Genomic DNA, 19,546 nt, shown 5'->3' on the forward strand with positions numbered 1-19,546 from the left:
CTCTTCCAATATAAATAATTTTCCAGCAGCATTATTTTAAAATTGCCTGGAAAAAAAGCTGTTTCCTCGAAGAATTTCTAACCATATTTTATACATTACTCAAGACTATTTAACCCCATGTAACCATACACATTTTAGTTAGAATACAGATTAAAAAAAACTTCTATCAGGGACCATACAATTATAATGTGGCTTTTTTTTTTTTTAGGTGGTCTACAAATTAGAAAATAACTTAAATGAATTTTATTAATTATGTATGGCATTACTGAATTACAACATGTCATGCATTTTCAAAGATCTACAATGCTTTCCTAAGCATGTGGATAAAAAAGCAATTTTACCCAGTAGATACAATATTTAAATACAAAACTTATGCAGTTTCAACAGGAATAAAAGTAAGATAATATATCATTCTTTGGTGTATTTTCTCCATCATCTGAAAATACACCAACTGAATGGAGTAGACATTTTCAAGTACTGATCAATACCCCAAAGACAAAAACTATTGGAATTTCTCACTTCTCAGTCACTTCCTTTAGCTACTTCAACACAAATGTATCTAAAACAAGCTACACCTAAAATGAAACCTTTTATGTTATTTTAAAATATTATAAAATATTTTAATTTTTTTCCTCAATTTGTTACATTCATTATGAAAAGATTCTTATTTCTAATAGAGAAAGATAGAGTAAGAAAAAAAAAAGTTTAGAGGAAACTACAGGACAACTTCTTTAAAGATTAAGAATATTCAGGTAATTTTTTCTGCATAATATTTAATATGATCACCTCTTTCAGGTAACTCCTGGTTAAAGCAAGAGAAAGAAAATGAAGGAACTATTATTTGAAAGGCTTTTCAGACAGAACTTAGTTTTCCTGAATAGAGAGGACAAAAGGATCTCTTTTGCTCTAATCAGAGCCAGCACCAGCCCTTTCTAGCTAGTGTGGATCTCAACAGTGTGTATAACTTCTGATATTTTACCTGTGACTTTCTGACTCTAAATGTAATTTAAAGAGAACATTCAGCAAAGTGAAAAGGAAATTCATATTCAGGAATGTAGTTCAAAGAGCACTACCCACTGCATCAGCAATCTGGACAAGAGAAAGCGAGCATTTTAGGACACAGTTAACATCATCAGTTAATATACCTGGAAGCAATAAACCAAATCTACAGTTTGTATTAAGCAGTACAGCTCCATTAATTTCAGTGATAACAGGCCAATTTGCATGACCTGAGAATCTGACCCAAATCCGTTAAGAGTTTTTCAAGCTTTAGTTTTTGACATATAACTAGCTCTCAGAAGAGATGACATATGAGTTGACTCAAACATAGCATCCGTAATGGTAGAAATCCATTAAAAGTATACAGAACTGAAAAATTAGTTCAAGTGCTAGGATTCCAAAATCTACAGCTTAAAGATAATACACTAACTACTTATAAAAACACCAATATGGAATAGTGTAGAAAAATTTGAAATTTTTTTTAAACTAATAGCAATTTGTACCTGCGTAACTTCGTATTTCTTTGTGTACTCACAAGGGGGAGAAAGTTGAAGTAAGAACATGGGACACAAGGCACCTCATTGATTTTAAGTCCAACATTTAAACATTTCTGAGGTTCACAAAGCCCTGCAGGCACCTCAGTTCACTCAGTGCCTAAGATTATGTTGCTAAAGCTTGCGGAAGAAAAGAAACCTTTATTCCAGAATACCCTATGGCACCATAGTCACGGCATACTCCCGGGTGTTAAATCTCCTCTGTCGGAGAATGGGTGAGCCACAGCCCCCCCAAAGGCAGGGGTCCATTAGTGAAAGAGGAAAGCGGTACTACTTCACTCCTTTTTTACTCATCCTTCTTCCATTTTTGAAAGGTGGACTCTCTTTAAAAAAATTAAAAATTTAAGGCCAAATTTTAGAATCTTGAGAAGACACAGAGGTTACCTTGCTGTTTAGACTAGATGCCCAAATTCCCAGGAGTTAAAGGCTTATGCCGTTACTGACCAATTTAAATCCTTGCCTACCTACTGTGCTAGAATTTCTTATCTCAATCCTGGTCCTTCTTCACATACACCATATATAAAAATTGGTTACTTAATTTCACTTGGCAAAGGGTATGTAAAGATTATAATTTAAATGCACATTATAATGCTTCAATCATTGTCTGAATCTAAGGTAAGTCTTGCAAAGATCTGAATATAGACTTGAACATTCTGGAATACATTCTTTTTTTTCATTGACATGCTCCCCTGGACTTTCTAAAAAATTGTATCTGAAATTTTCTATTGAAATGGAATTTAATCACAATGCACATTTATATGCCTTACACTGCTGACCAGATTATTAACCTAAAATATTAATCAGAAAGCAATACCTCATAGTTCTTCTGACATGTCAGAGTCCCAGATTAAGCCTCCTATCTCAAGCAGCAATTGGAAAATTGCTGAAGCATTTACATGTCTCAAAAGGAACTCAAAACTCAAAGACTCAAGGACAAGGCAAAGCCCTCCCAACACCCCAGCCCATCCCTGAAAACCCCAAGCAAACAAAAAGCCTGGAGAAAACTACAAGCAGTATTGCATGTATCTATGACCTGTGTCTTGAATCAATACGGATAAATTAGAAGTATATTGCTTCTTGGATTAGATAAGAGTTGGATTTTGGACAGAATTCATGTGTGTCGGGGCGGGGGTGGGGGGGTGGGGGAAGATCTGTATAATATTGAAAGGCCAGAACAAGATATATAGCTTGGGAAGTGATCTGTGTAACTGTTTATCATTAAACAGTGGAGAAACTACTGCACCAACTTCCCACATAACTGTTTCATTTGCAACTTTAACATGCCCTTCAACTCTCCACATACTCACTGATTCTGCCTGACAGACTGAGAGGTATCCCAAGTGGCGGTGTATGTTATACCTCAACTAGACAGCAGAATGAAGTTTAGAAATTACCCAGAATTATATATTTTGCAAACAGATAGAAATCAGAGATCATTATCAAAGGGAGCCAGCGGTTACAAATTTCTTTCATTTCCTGTAGCAATAAGACACATCACATTTTTAGTGCCTGTTTTAATCAACAGAAACCTAATTTTTTTTCTAATAATTTGATGTGCATAATTTGTTTTATGTCCTGCTTATGAGGCAGCACAAATCCAGTCAAAACTATAACTCAGGTGTCACTTTAAATAGAATCACAGGAAGGATTCAGTGTCTTCGTCAGAAATAGAACTCCAAACCATACTGATTTACATCCAAGTCTCCAGTAAATGTTTAGCTATGACTTATTTCATTTTCTGTGATTTCCATTTCATTATACTCATAAGATAATGAAGACGGGGCTTTTATAAAAGGACTAATGTACTGGTTCTATCTGAAATCTTTTATCCTCACACCTTTCGGAGTATGCAGTAAGCCCTTAAAAAAAAAAAAAAATAAAAAATCAGCCTTCATTATCACTCCTTACTGGCAAGCAAAGCAGCAGAAGAAGATAAAAGATATCATCATGCCAGGAGCAATAGTAAACAAGTATCACATCCTCAGAAGTTCTCCTGAGTCCAAGTTCTTATTTCTTTCCTTCTTCATTATGTGTAAGAAGTTCTCAGTAATGAACAAGCACTGGCTGCAAAATTAGCCTGACTGAATTATGTGAAATTTTCTTTTATGAATCTACTTGCTGTTTTAATTGTTAGAAGCATACTTGAAGAACAGTTTATTTAGGATCCATCATCCTTTCTTGTTCACCACAATGAACTTCTGAAAAATAGTACCAGTTAATGTGAATTTAAAAGTGGAGATAATAATGTTCTTTAATCGTGTGAACTTTCTGACCAAATACCCAAAGCTCTCACAATCAGAATATTCCCAAACTATATAGAGAAGATACTGAAAATGTCCTTAAACTGGCACACACAAAATAGCGTATTCTTTAGAAGTTTACATTTTAATGTTATCAGTAAACAAAAATATTTAGAGAATCTGTTTGCATGGGACATTACTATATACATATAAATCCATAATCCCTCTTGAAAAAAATAAATGAATATAAACTTCATCACAATAGAGATGTTTATACTATAGCTATTCTGGCTTCATGGATGGTTTGTAAACAACAATTTCTAAACCACACAGGGATTTACCTCAAGTGACCTTAAACATCACAGAAGTCGACACATTGTTTATGCTGGAGATCTAAATCCCCTCTTCAGTCAGTGAAGAAAGAGAGAAATACCTTTGAAATGATTCATGCAGCTTTACTTAGCAATCTTACAGGCTGATGAATTAACCCCTGAAGGTGGTATTTCCTCTGTTGAGTATTACAGGAGCCTAGATGACTACTTCTAGATGTCTAGAGATACTTAAGATGGATCCCATCTTTAATGATCTGAATGTCACTGCCTCTAATACATCAGCTAAGAAAGACTTCTAATTATTTGAATACTGATGGCCACTGGCAAAACTTGCTCTGAAAAGGCTCAGCAAATAAGATTACATAGAATGATTTATCTTGTGCTCCAATAATGCCTGGAAACACAAAATTTATATTCTAAGAAATATGTTTATGTCTGTTTCTTTCAGACCATACTTTCAAGATCTTTGATATCTACAGTCTCTTCTTCAGTGTGGTATTGTGCAAAAGCTAAAGTATAAATTCTCTTTTACAAAGGAGTGGGTGCCTGCCATCAGAGATTAGAACTGCCACCTTCCATTTGAGCAGAAATACTATTTCTCTCTGCAATGGGAAAAACAAAGCATTTTGGGCAAAGAGTTTTATAAACTAAACATGAATCAGCACTGTAATGTTGTTTTTAAAAAGAAATATATTTGATCCCTTAACAGGGATATTTTGGGACATGCTGGTGAAAAACAACAAGATCTTGGGATCTAACTGCTCACACAGTTGACAGACATCACAAATAAAAGGGTAAACCATGTGAAATGTCAAGGAACATAGTGATAATCAAAGAAAGGAAGTGAAGAAAACTCTCCAGAATGTACTACGTTATAACATACGTGTTAGACATGGTGTCATGCTTGTTAGAATGAAGGTGCCATCCTTGTTTAAAATCAGGAGAATAGTACCTTACTAGCAAAAATTATTCCTACCAATAGTAAAGCTGGGTATGACCATCAGTTATTTGTCTTACCAATAGCAACGGACAATCTCTTTTTTTAGATTATATATAATCTGTTCAAGGCCAGGTTGGATGGGGCTTTGAGCAACCTGATCTAGTGGAAGGTGTCCCTGCCCATGGCAGGGGGGTTGGAACCAGGTGATCTTTAAGGTCCCTTCCAACTCAAATCATTCTATGATTCTATAATGCATGGAGCAATCTTTCCACTGTATTCAGTACTAGTAAGTTCTTAAGTGAAATATTGTGTCCTATTTTCGACACTACAATTCTGTAAAAATTTGGACAAACTGCAGAGAATCCAGAAGTCCAGAGAAGAGCATTGATATCAATCAGAGGTCTAAAAATATGATCTACAGGAAAATATAGAATTAATTGAGTTTGTTTAATATAACATGATTGAAGACTTAAAGTCTTGAAGTCTTCAAAAAACACAGAGGTACTGTAAAGAGGAGGGTAATACACAGTCCTTCATTTCCATTGCAGATGGGATAAAAAGCAATGGGCTGAAATGGCACCAGTGGACATTAAGACAAGAAACTGAGAAAAAACCAATTATATTTGTAACAATAAGTAAGGTTTGAAGCAGCATGCCTAGGAAGCTAAGGGGTCATCAAAACAGCGTATTTTTCAAAGTAATTTAAAACAGTAGTTTATAAACCAGCATAAGCACTGGCCAGGTCAGATCATTTTACATGACCCCATCACCTCAATTCACCACCTTTTATCACTTGCTGCTTCCTCCACCACCCAGTGAGAAATTCCTGCTTCTATTTCACCAATTTCATTCCAAATCCTTTCTCCAGATATTGTGTCAGGCACCATCACTTCTACAGCCCCCTCTGTCCTTAGTTTCTTGGCTTTTTTCTTCTCCCATCTCTCATACAAAAAGAATTGGTGTTCGTTATGCCTCAGCAGTGTACAATGTACACAGCTCAATATACAAGGAGTCCTTTGGACTTGGGGAGGCACACCTCATAGTTTCAATAACCCTTAATTACATGTTCTCTCTGTCTCTCCAGACATATTTTGCTACAAATCTATGAATGCAATTCCACCGATGGGGTGACCTTTCTTTCCAAAGCCTCCCTGTGGCTGGAAGTTGAAAGAAACAGATTTTCCTCAAACATGCATCAACATATTTGATTGATGTCAGCTGATCTACTGAATTTTATATCCAAACCTTCTGTACAAAATGTGAAAGCATCTGTAAAATATACAAAATTGCAGGCCACCTCAGGCCATCAGTATACAAAAGTCTGTTTAGATTTCCAAGCCTTTTAATAACTGCCAGAGCTTCCTATATTTGAGTTAATTACATTAATTCTTTCATATTAAGATCAGGAAGCCTTCACAGCCATTCTTTATCTTCATTATGTGCTTGTCTTCACTGATGCATATCCTTAATTGTGAACCAACTGATTATATGAAGCAAATACCTAACTCCAGAAACATCTAGGTAGCCATATTCATAGTATACTTTATCTTGAGACTGTTTATTTGGGGAATTCCATTACTCAAACACTTGCACATGTAATTCACTCCAAATAACACACAACGCTAGTAACAGTTGTTCAGATAAGAATTAGACTTGGAGTTTTAGTAAGACATTCTTCTAGGTATTACAAGAAACACATAAAATGCTTTAACTGTGAAAAAAGTAATCCTTCTTTGGAGAATATAGACCTAGGGAAGTGACCAATGATTACAATTAAGCTTTTCCTTTTTCCAGCAGGGTACAGAAGCTCTGCCCACCAAGTAATCAGAGTCATGAGTACCCTCCTGTTCTTGGCTATGGTCTCAAATAAAGGGACATGGACAATTTCTGAAAGAAATACTCCTAGGATGTTGCCTCAAACACCCTCAAGTTGAGGAGTGCCTATGACCCCCAAACTGGGCAGATCATCAACTTCCAAGCTACTATAAAAAAGACCATCTCTGCTTATGTTTTGGATCCAACAACTTTTGACTAGACTTCAGAACAAAGATGCACGCTTTCTGAATCCTAAATACCATCAGATGGAAGACAAGCACACTGCAAGTGAAGAATTATGGCATTACTAGACATGTCTGATATTACATATTACATGTAAAGCCCTGTTTGTTAAATATGTTTTGCCCTTAACTTCTTAAGCAGATCATTGCTTACTTAAGATCATGGCACATGATTTCCTGAATTTAATGCTTAATCCTGCTTCAGGATTTTTGGCCAGCAAACCCTTTCTTGAATTTGGCTCTTATCTCTTAGCCCCAGTAGAATACCAGTGCAAAAGCTATGTATTGTACTTTTTTTTTTTTTAAGAGAATGAAGGTACCAAGTGTCAGCATATTATTAAAACCTTGAATAATTACAGTCTCTTTCAATTCTGTGTTTATTGTTCACATATGGAAGCATAAATTTAAAATCCGTGAAATTCACATACTTAATTGGATTAAATCTGAAAGGACATTGATAATTTATGCAAAAATATATTATAGAAATGCTGCTATTTTCCCAAAACCAAGCGAACTGAAAGGAGAATATTGCAATTAGACAAATAATTCCATTCATTTTGTAATGCATCAGTAATATTTGTTGTTATTCTGAAGTAATTCTCAAAGTTATTTAGCATTATTTTTATGGAAAATTTCAATTGCAAGAAATATATACAATCACTGTACATTAATCAGTTCAACATTTGATAAAATCTCACAGTGCATTTTTGAGTTGGATTAGCACTAAAATACAAAACCACCATGGTTATAGATTTGTAAAATTAATATAAGGTATCATGTAGTTTCCAAGCTGAAAGACGTCTTGTGAGATTGGTCAAGTACAATCTAACCAGATAGCTAGGAAGATTTGCCACCCTAGTCCATTCTTAGCAGGTGATGATGATAACAAAACAAGATAACCTTACCAATCTGTCATAAAAATGCTTCTTTCCTGAAAAATGAATTACTGTGTGCTATACATTTGCAACATTGCCTACTACTTCTTATTGCATATTGAGCTTCACATAATGCTACTCATGTGCTACACATGAATCAAATATGAAAGGAAACAAGACTCTTGCTTCAAAAAACTGATACAGAGGGTCTATCACTGCATCTCATTTCTGTAGTGTACTGGGATGATATTGAGTAACTAATTAATTTTCTTGGAGATCCTTTGAAGTCAAGAAGTGGTAACAGTCCATGCAGTAATCAGTCCTCTAATTCAAAACTTCCTGTACCCAGAATCACAAATTCAAGAGTTTACTGTATCTTTGAACAATCCTACTTTGCTTCAGTTCAACAATAATAAAATTGCTTATGTCCCCTGCACCTGTGCAACCATCTTCAAGGCAATCAGTTTACAGAGGGTTAAGCACTTACAGGTAGTTTAGCAAACAGAATCCAAGACCTGATGATGCACAACCACAGATTAGCAGCTAAACTACAAACTGAGATTTAAAACACAAACAAGAAAGTTGCTGTTTGTGGACACAATTTAACTAGTGGATTGGAAAGGGAGGGGGGGAAATGTCATCTCCCTGCTGAAGTCAAGTCACAGAAGCCTGCACAAAAATACAGATATTTCATCAGGCAGTGTGTTCAATCTAGTTAAAAAAAAAAACATAATTTTTTTCAACTTCTTGTCTCTAAAATCAAGAAAAACAAAGAAAGATATGTGATACAGTTAATATTAAAACAGATACACTAAAGCACAGAAGTTTGATATGTTTCACAATTAATAGTTTAAGGTATCTTTTATAAAAGAGAATAAATAAAATGATTCACTTATTTAAAAAAAAAATAGCAGCAATTGCTGTTCTGACTTGAAACCACTTTAGTTTTGTCTAAAAGATGAAAATCTAACTGAAAAGGCATCCCCCGCCTTCCACATCCATAATATCTGTCAGGCTAGAAGAGTTCTGCACAGATTAAGCATATGCCTGAGTTAGCACACTCAAATAGAACTGAATGGGACTGTACCTTGAGGTACAGAACTGCCACCTTGCCCTCTATCCTGGCCTGTTGTTTCTGTATGCAGGCAACACAGCCAGCTGTGTAAGATTACCAGGAAACAATGCTTCAAAGCACAGCTATTCCTGCCAGGTCCCATTCAATGCCCAGGGAGAGAAGGAGATGGGTTTGAGATTTATCCATGCTTCAGGAATCCCTGGATGTGCCTGCCGCCTCCTCGGGCCATTAAAAACCAAACTAATTTTGTCTTTCCAACAGCCTTACTGATCCTGGAGGACTAGTTCCATACATTGTCAGAAGCAGGAAAAAAAAAAAAAAAAAAAAAAAGAAGATTCAGTATAGCTTTCCATCCCAATGAAGACCCAAAGTCTCATAATGGATTAAAAATAAGTTCATTACACTTAAAAAATAGGACAGTTTTAGTAACATTCTTAAATTGATGTGCCATTGTATTACACACCTTTTTGGGGGGACAGGGGAATATTTTTCTGTTATCTTTTGTTCCTCATCATTCCATTGATTTTACAGGTACCAATGATCCAAAATAATTGGCCTTCGATAAAATATCACATTGATTGACCGAGTATGGCAGCATTTCACTTTTATTAACAGCTGAGACATTTACCACTGGCTGCAATGGCATTCTCTAAGTTTTAGTATCCTGGTTGTTTTACAGGTACAGAGTTATAAAAAAGTTAAAGTAATCACACACTAAGAGAAACATGCAGCCACAGAGATTTGTAATAGAAACATTAAAACTGATATGAATGGAGAATTAATGGGAATGCAGGGGAGTGGAAGGAAATAACAAAAACAAATGACAAAAGAAGGCCTGTATGAATGCACATATTGGTGAAAATTACATTAATAGGCCTTAAAGACCCTCCACACACAATTTCACAGCACACACCAATTAGAAAAAACAACAGGCTAAAACGAAGGACTGTCTACTGCAGATTAAAACCATTAAAAGGTGATGGTGGAAGGTAAAGAACGCCGTTGGAGTCACCCAGGTAAGGAGACAAGAGATAGTGAGTACATTCTAAGGACTCAGAAGTGGGATAGGATGGAGAGACAAAAGATCACAACCACTTTCAGCTCCTACAGAATACAAAACGCAAATCGCAAACCAGTACACGGTCACTAACCTAACCTAAGAAGAAGCAGCAGGCATGATGAGAACTCAGTAGTTAACAATCAGTGTTAGTATAAATATGACTACAGTACAGATGTACCAAAACTAAATTGAAAAGCATTAAAGAAAAATCAAAAAATACTTATAGTTTAAAATATTTTGTCACTTTTTCAATCAGAGTGACTGATGGCTCATGAATTCACATTCACGATATTCATCTTTATTTTCTTCCTGTCTTTTTATATCTGACCTTTTAAAACAGCATGTAGTGTATACTCCTTTCAAAGAGGTATACAGATACTGTATGCTGGTGTACAGACTGCACATAAATCATTGAACTTGAAACAAAGCCTTTTGGTTGAATTTCAAAGTCCTGAACTCCTTCTATATTACTGCATTGTACTAATAAAAATTACTTTTTAAATACCTATTAGCGTATCTCTGGCCAACTCTCATTAATTTTTAAACCTATAATGTTAAGGTATGCTTACAGCAAGAGATACCAGTTTTTATATTGTAGTTAATTTAAAACTGGAGTCTGAAACTTGGCAGATGGGTGGGTAGAAGAAGGGAAAGTAAAATAGTGCCCACTGAGTCCTGGGGTTTGCTTCTGAGTTCGCAGTTGTCACAGTTCCAAAGCAACCCACACCCCCCAATCCTCCACTCAGTCTTTCCGTGGGAACAATTTTGCTCCAACCCTCCTTGCAGAAAGTCTGAATTCCCAGGCAGTAACAGCCCTGTTCACTAAATGGACTCTTAGTAGATCCAGCTGCATTTCACATTCTGCTAGAGGTTTCCATTCCAGGGCACATCAGTCCTTTCAAATGGCTGCGACAGAGAACTCGTTGTGGATTAAAAAATCCCACTTCTGTATTTTCTAACAAAGAAAAGAGAAAAAGGATTAAGATACCAGATGATATTTAACCTTAACTTTTGCACTTCCTTACAATTTTTGTGGATTGCTTTTCTCCTGGCTTACCATGTCACACAGTTCTAGAGAAGATGGACTGCACTTTGTCTGTCACTCTCATGCAGCATTTCCAGTTTACAAATCAGTCTCTCAAAAGATACTTTGTGCTGTTATGCCTGCACTTCATAAAGCTGTTTGATTCCTGTCTCCAGGAATGCCAGTGGTAGACATTCTGCAATACATTTATATTTCAAATCAGGAAGTGAACACAAGCCATTTTCTGACCCTTTTCACTTGCATTTCCTCTGACAGGAATTACCCACCAGAAGAAGGGCACCCCATTGAACCCCTTGTCTTGCCATGCTCCAGCCAAGGAGAGAGAACCAAAATACCAAACAGCGGCAACAACACAGATTGGTATTTTTCAATACCTGATTAGAAGTAGAAACTCAGTTCCACAGACAAGTTGTGCAAGGATACACTGCCTAAACACAGAATCAGGTAAGAAATTTTCATATCTAGAACATCAGTGCTTCTGCTCATCAGTTGTCCAGCATGTTTAAAGTACACAAAAAGAAAATAAAACCTTTTTTGCAATTAAACAAAATGAGGAAGGTATGACTCTTCAAACAACCATTTTATACCATTTTTCTCTTAAATACTTTAAAACATAAGAACGGCCATACTGAACCTGATCAAAGATCTCATCTATCTTGGCATCCCACCTCTGACAGCAGTTAGAAAAAGAGCTGCCTTCGAAAGTGTTTAAGACGGGGAAAGCCTATATCATGCTTCTCTCCACCTTGACCCCACATTCTCCCAGCCTCGAACTATTTTTATCTCAATGAATTTCAGAGCCAGATGTTGTTTTCCTAAAACTCTATTCAATCTGTAAAACATAAAGCAAGTGTTGTGTTTCATCACACTGATGTCTTGACATAGTGATTTCATCCTCGATCTCAGAAGATGGAATACTTTCACTGTCTTAAGCCAAACAACCAGCCAAAGGAAAAGCCATTTACTGGTGGGTTTTTTGTGTATTCGCAATACCAATTTACATGTAACAAGAGGATTTTAGTTGTCAGAATTAACAGCTTTAGTTAGGATTAACTTGACAGAAAATTAGCAGTTTCAATCTGAAAATAAAACCTGAAGCAGTTATAGTTTTCAATAGGTGATCAAAATAAATACAAAAATTAAGGATCACTCAGGATTTAATCATCTCCTTTGCACAGCTGACAGTAATTGTAACCATAACATAAATAATTTGTGTATACAGGCATATAAAGAAAGCACTGATGAGATCCACTATTAAAGTATTTTGGTTGCACTTCATTTAAAGTCAAGTCCAGACTGAAGCACACTTCAGCCTATATATGATCATTTTATATCTGGACATCAGAAGCATATTCTGTGGTCCACTGCTCTGCAATAAACAGATGTTTGAATACACCCTATGGTACAGATAACATTAAATTTGCCTCCTGGGATTTACAGGACATTGGTTCCTAATGAGAAAATTTAATACTATGGCAAAGTACAGAATGTGTGTGATAACACACACAGAAAATAATGCGAAAGACTATGATTTTCCATGCATCTTTAACTACACTTAACATTTACTATGGACTAAAACTATACCAAGAAGCAAGTATTACAAAGTAAGTGGTGTCTCACTGTTACGTATTGTAGAGTCCTAGTCATGTATAAAGGAAAAAATAAAATATGTTGGCTACTCTAAAATTGTTATTTTCTTTACAGAAAAAAAACATTTTAAATTATGCATGAAATTCACTTTGAGGTCATAAGGTTATTAAATTAAAAATAGGTAAGAGGATCAGGAATAAGAAAAGTAAGCCTTTCAGCAGGAATAGATGAGAACAAGGTCCTGTTAAGACTGTGTACTGTAAGAAAATAAGTGAATCTCTGAGCTTGGAGTAATGTTCACAGCCCACCTGAGCCACTGGCAAGACACAGCAGTGTTTAATCTGGCCTTCCCCGACATCCTGCTCAAGCAGTCCCTCAGCCTTTTTCCAGTGTGCAAATCAGGGACATAACCAGAAGTCATTTCTTGTGTGTTTTTGAATGCATCTTAAAATAGTATTTGGAGAGTTTTATGGGGTTTCCACAATAGCGTGAATGCCAGATTTAGTTTTGTTTATCTAAATTAGAATTAGTGCAAGAATGTTATTGTTTAAGATTTGTAAACAATTTTTTTCAAAGCCACACCCTAAATACATGGCTTAAGACGTGTTTCATATTATTCCAGACTGCAACCAACAGATAAGTGTGACTGAGAATAATATACATATACAGGCTGCACCACAGATCCAGAAAACATAACTAGCATCCAATATGATAAAAATAACACTTTTTCAGCTTTGGGCTTCCAGATAAAAATGTCGTTTACAGAACCTATAAATTCTTATTTGTTAAATGGGTTTATGAAATTCAAATATTAAAGCAAGTAATTTCTATACATATAGAATGAAAGCATATTAAAGTCTAATATATAGTTATGTCAACAATATTTTAGCTGTCTGATTCATTCAATATTTTATTACATTTTTTGCTATATAGTCTAAGCGAGTGAAGAATGACAACTCTACCTCATATTTGTCAGAACTGTATCATACATCCATTATACACCATTTCATACTTTGCAGGTTTATGTCTTTTGAGAAAGCTGTTACACAGCTCCTCAGTATATCCCATTTGATTTATTAATATTAAGCAGAATGTGATTAGACTACCACATCTCAGTGAAATAATGTTCAAGTACATTAGCACTAGTTTCATTTCAATAAAATGAAAGTTGACATGACAGCTTTCCTTCCGTCATGTCAAAAAATGTCTTTCATATCTGCACATATTACCGTTTTATGCTCTTGCCTACTACATCTGTAAAGCACTCTCCATATTGCTTTTCTGCATGGATCCCAACCTTTGCAAGTGTGATTAATGTGAATGCAGCATGCAAGGCTGACTACAGTCATTTGTGTACCAGTATCATTGCTGCTATATTGCTCTGTATTCTACATCTCCAAGGATGCTGTGATTAGATTTGAGTTCAGAAAATCTGTTGTTAAAATCTGAGCTTATTTAGCATTTCTTCACCTAGATAATACTCAGAAACCTCACGATGTCCTAAACACTGAGGACTACTGTAACATAAATATCCTACAATGGGAGTTGAGGAAACAATTTCATTGCATGGATATAATTAAGTTGTAAACGAGAGTGCAGGACTTCAGGGGGGAACTAAAACTGAAAATGAGGGCATGTGTCAATTTATTTCTGTTTAACTACAGTTCAAAATTCACATCGAGGCCCCCCTGATGGGGAAAGAATATACTGATACTCAGTCTATTCAGAGAAGTCCCAATAACCATCTATAGGGAAAAAAGTTATTTTGCCTTCAGATTTGCCATTATAAACTGCAGTCAATTAGATTCAGTGTCTAGGTAGGAACACAAGACACTTCATTTAGTTGGGAAATACTTCTGGTGGATAGCCAAATTAATATTAATTGCCACCTGATTTCAAACCTTATTGTTCTGACCTCATAACCACAGTTTTAGAACACATGAAAACAAGAGAAAGTAGCCAGTACAGATCACTGAAAAGGACTGTGTGGACTGTGGCCAAACAGAACCACTACAGGATGTCACAGAGTATTGTTAATCATATTGGAAAAACAGTTTAAAAAAAAAAAAAAAAGCACAGTTATTTCATTTAAATGTGGTGGACTGAAAACATTTAAAAATATATCAGGATGACTATAGCAAACAGATGAGGGATCACTTATAACAGTTGGGGCTGGTGAGAAGCATTCTTTTTGTAGACACATTTATAGTGTCTGTAGATAACAAAACCTTTTGTTTCTATTGTATTTTCTGATTCGGGTAATTTCCTGATGCAGTTCAGTAGCCTATCTATTGCCTCCTGAAATGGAGCTTTTGATGAGAGATTAGTCCAGAAAAAGAGCAAAAGAATATTTATACACTTGCAAATGTAATTAGATAAAATGGCTGTTCTGAGAGCTGTATGCCTGTTCCTTGTTACTGCTCTTGCCAATGTAGATGTCTTTCTGTATTCAAGCTACCTCCTGGCTCTCTGGTAAATATTCAGGACAAAATTGTTTCAACTATTTCCATGGAACAAGGCAACTGAAAATTAGATATGGCCCATTTCACCCACCCACCCTCTTTGTCACCTCAAGGTTGCACTGTCGGTATTTTAGAGCCACGAAGAATTTACAGCTAACTTACAGACTACAGAACACACATTAAAATGCTGTTAGCTGATCTTCTGACTAAGGGTGAATATGGCTTTAAACTGATGGCTAAATTTGTCCTTCTGAACTGCTCTTTGCTGACGCTCTAGGGCTTTTATGAGATATTGGTCCAACCAGAGCCATATGCTGCAACTGTCTTATCAAATGGGATCTTTAACCATCATCTGATGAGAAATCCCAACCATGGGCAGTTTCCGACTTGTTACCAACTTTCCAAAGTATTCAAAAGACTGCTTACAGTTCAAGATATTAATTTAAACAAAAAGGTAGAAGAGAAAAAAATTTAAAAAAATAAATAAATTGCAAGTACCATAATGGTACGTAACATTACAACAGACTTCTCTGGATTGGAAGAAAGGGGGTTTTTGTGTTACTAAAATGATTAAGTAGAAAATTTCTTGGTCTAAACACTGTGCTTCTCCTTGGGTAGACTACTCCTTTTCGTCTTTCCAAGGGCACATCTTTTATATAGATTGCCCTTTAATTATAAAAAAAAAAATAAAAATCACACAATTAAAAGTTAAATTGATGATTTATTTGCTATTCAACTCCTTCAGAGGCTTTCTGTTTGTTTGTTTGTTTTTTTAACAAGTGTTAATTACCCTTTTCCTGATTGAGTCACTTCCCACTTTGTTCCTGGCTCCCTTAGCCTAGCCTAGTGCAGCCTACCCTTGCCTAGCCTTAGTAACTAGAAATGGTTTGCCCTGATCTGGTACTTCATCCGGGACACAAACCCAGTATGTATTTCTCATAGAAAAATGGTAAGCCAATCATTAGGAGTAAGTATACTTGAGTTTAAACTCTGTATACAAACTTTTTCATGGTACAGGTCTTATGGTAGAAATATTAGGTTAACAGCAGTTTCATATACATTCATATTTGCATTGTTCTCTTGTAATCTTCCAAGCCGTAAAACTCAAGGTATTTTAGAACTGTAGAATGATACTATTTGGAAGGGACATCAGGAGGTCTCTGCTCAAAGCAGGTTCAGCCAGAAAGGTCAGGTTGCTCAGGGCTTTATCCAGTCGGGAACTTCCAAGGACGGAGACTGCACAACCTCTCTGGGCAACCTGTTCCAATGCTCAGCTGTCCTACTGATGAAAAATATTTCTTGCTTCTGTATTTTCAGGTCAGCATAGCCCGTTTCACTTCTCTCAAGAAAAGCTACTTGTCTTAACTCTAATGAATCTCAGATACCCTTAATAAATCCTCAGTTCCTGGAGTTCTCTCTCAGTCATGTGTATAAATTAATCTCCCAAATTTGCAGCAGTTGATTATCTTGGCAGAGCCTCCTACTAAGCCTACCCTGAGGTAGAACATAACACAGCGTCTGTGCCCTCTGAGGTTTACCTAAGGCTCCTACTAGCTCCTTGCATTTGTTATTGATTTATTTTGCAGATACCCCATATAGCTTTTTGAGAAAGAAACAATTAATAACTCAGCAGCATTAAGAGAAAGAACAGAACAAAAACAACAACAAAAAAAAAACACAAAAGAAAACCCACCTCAATTTGCCCTTCTAGAAAATTCTCACAATGGTAATTGTGACTACTGCAAAAGAGTTTTCTTAGCTACTTTAAGAGATCCATCTTCACATAGTACTTCTGTAAGTTTTGATGCCTTTCTATAATTGAACTATGACAAGAGAGGACTGGAAGCAGAATGCTTTCGGTAAAGTCTTCACTTTTGAACTGCCACTGCAAACTCAGCTGATGTGTATGGTTAAGCACACTAATGTGAAGAGATACTTTTGAAGGGGAGGGCTAAAGTAACTTAATTTTGGTATAGACCCTAAAAATAACACAACATGCACTTGAATAAAACAATTTTCAATTTTGTTGCATTAAAGTAAGGGATAAAATAACAGATCTTAATAAGGAACAAGATGTGCACCTAGTAAATAACAGAAATGGAAAATTTACCAAGTATAGCACATTATGCATTTGTTAAAATAATGCAAAAAGACCCTAGAAAATTACTAAATTGTGAGGCTTAGCATCTATTACTTTGATAGAAGACTGAAAATGACTAAAAATGTTTAAAATTTGTGAAAAACTGACTTGTAACAAATAAGTTCTACATATTTTTTTAACTCTGTCCTGCACAGAGACTACTTGGGGCACTTCGAAGCTCTGACATCAGTTTACAGAATTTTTAGTGAATTCTTCCATTAATTTCAGCAAAACGTGACACAGCATGAAACACTGTTTCCTACTAACCAACAATACAGACCTATCTATCCATAACTGACATTGAAATTCAGTCATCCATATCAAATTGTGCTGACCATAAGTTCCATTAAAAGCTTGCTAATTCATGTAGCTTCTAACCATGCTTAATTGCAACATTAGAACAGTAAAAAGCATTCAGTTTGGATTGCAGAACACGAAAAAAACAACTTGCCTGTTTAAGCCCATTTTCTCAAAACATGTTTTTCAACTTCACTTTATCGGTGAGAGTTAAACTGTTTGGTACTAGAGGCTCATTTGTATACTTGCACTACAAAGTTTAAATCAATTAGCATAATCAAGTCCTACCAAGTGTTTGCCATCAATTCATCTCAGATGAATTCTATTTGCTTATCACTGTAGATGGTTTCATCACTTTGTACTACTTTGAATCTTAATGAATTATTACTTTTATTTCAGTACTGTTTGTCCTAATGTTTTTACACAGGGATCCCGAATATATGTATGCTTATAAAGATACATAGTCTATCCTAATTTTGGTAATAAAAGGAATGAAAGGTTAAGTTAGTACTGCTATATCCACAGTCATCAACAGTTTCATACAGGGTATTTTAACAACAGGTTTTTTGAGAGAGATGAAGCGCATGAGTTACTTGGCCCCTTCTTCCATACCCAGATTATTTAAATAACCCACCCCATCTTTTTTTTTCAGCAGATAACATTATTTTTAACTCTCATTTTTCCAGATGTCTTTAAATTTCAAAACGATAGTCACTTTACCTTTACTTTCCCATTACCTTGACACAGAGAGCAGAAATGTTCCTAATGAAAATGAGTAGTATCCACTGCAGACTGTAAAAAGCATTTAAAATGTCTCGTCTTTCCCAAAGAAAAAATCATGACCACTAGGAATTTAATAACTGATTGTTATTGGCCATGAGATAGGGTAATCAGTCATGATCCAAGAGAAAGAGAAGCTAGATGCATGAGCTCCACAGCCCATTAATGTGAAAAAGAGAATTTTATCTTCACGAAAGACTGAAAAAAAGCCTTAAGTGACAACAGGGCAAAAAAAATTATTGCCAAAAAAATAAAAGCAAGTATTCTGACAAGGGAAGTTTCAAAAACTGAATGCAACATGATACTAAAGTGGAAATCAAACTCAGTAAGTATAAAATAAAAACCATACTGAGAGCAGAAACCTTGACATTTCAGTGTGATACATACATTTAAAAGGGTCAAATTGTTCTTATAAATTGAAGAAAAAACAGCAAATTAAATAAATCAGCTGGAAGAAATCCATAAGATAGTAAAGTTTAAAATATCAGAATTAGAGTTTCCAACTTTCCTGAAATGAATAGTTTACACAAAGCATTAAAGAATCTGTATGAATTTTGTTAGTGCACTTTTCATTTGTGTGTTAATAGTAAAGGAAAAATAAATATTATAAGAGATTTTAACTGAAAAAATGTTTTAGATAGTTTTGAAAAAACATTACATCCATTTTTAGACAAGAAAATACTAGCAACAATGCAAATTAAGGAAGCTGGTTTTAATGATATTGTAAATATATGACTTTCAAAAATGGTTTGGATCCCTTGCAGGAAAAGTGAGAAAACAGAAAACTATGTAGAAGTTTTCTCCAACCTCAACATATCAGAGCAAGAAAAAATAGTGACGTTTTTACTAAGAGTTAGCCCACTCAAATTAAAATCCTGGTCAACCCTGGAACACTGTTTTGAACACAAAGATTCTGTCAGATTACCAAATTTTAGAAGCACATCCCAGAGAACCACTTAATTCAACTATGATTCAAGAGTCCTTATATTTGATATAATTCCCATTCCTGTGCACTTCACATTCTGAAGCAATATTCCTTTCATGATGTTGAGCTCTATAGATATAAATGAAAATTGTGTGACTAAGTAACAACAGATGTT

At 35.4% G+C, this 19,546-nt stretch overlaps 1 protein-coding gene across 7 annotated transcripts in view; it reads right to left on the reverse strand.

Annotated features, from left to right (window-relative positions):
* The window catches only part of IMMP2L (inner mitochondrial membrane peptidase subunit 2), a 466,489-nt gene that overhangs the window by 382,827 nt on the left and 64,116 nt on the right, over positions 1–19,546 (reverse strand). Inside the window, exon 4 of one of the 7 annotated variants that reach the window (XM_075059112.1) lies at positions 7,492–11,087. The exons of the other annotated variants lie outside the window; for them this stretch is intronic. Coding sequence (XP_074915213.1) covers positions 11,063–11,087 — 25 coding nt within the window. The 3' untranslated portion in view covers positions 7,492–11,062. Of the gene's footprint in view, positions 1–7,491; positions 11,088–19,546 lie in introns of those variants that run through there. 7 annotated transcript variants of the gene reach the window in all.

Source organism: Buteo buteo, chromosome 28 (genome assembly GCF_964188355.1).
Source record: "Buteo buteo chromosome 28, bButBut1.hap1.1, whole genome shotgun sequence".
In the NCBI taxonomy this organism is placed as follows: Eukaryota; Metazoa; Chordata; class Aves; order Accipitriformes; family Accipitridae; genus Buteo; species Buteo buteo.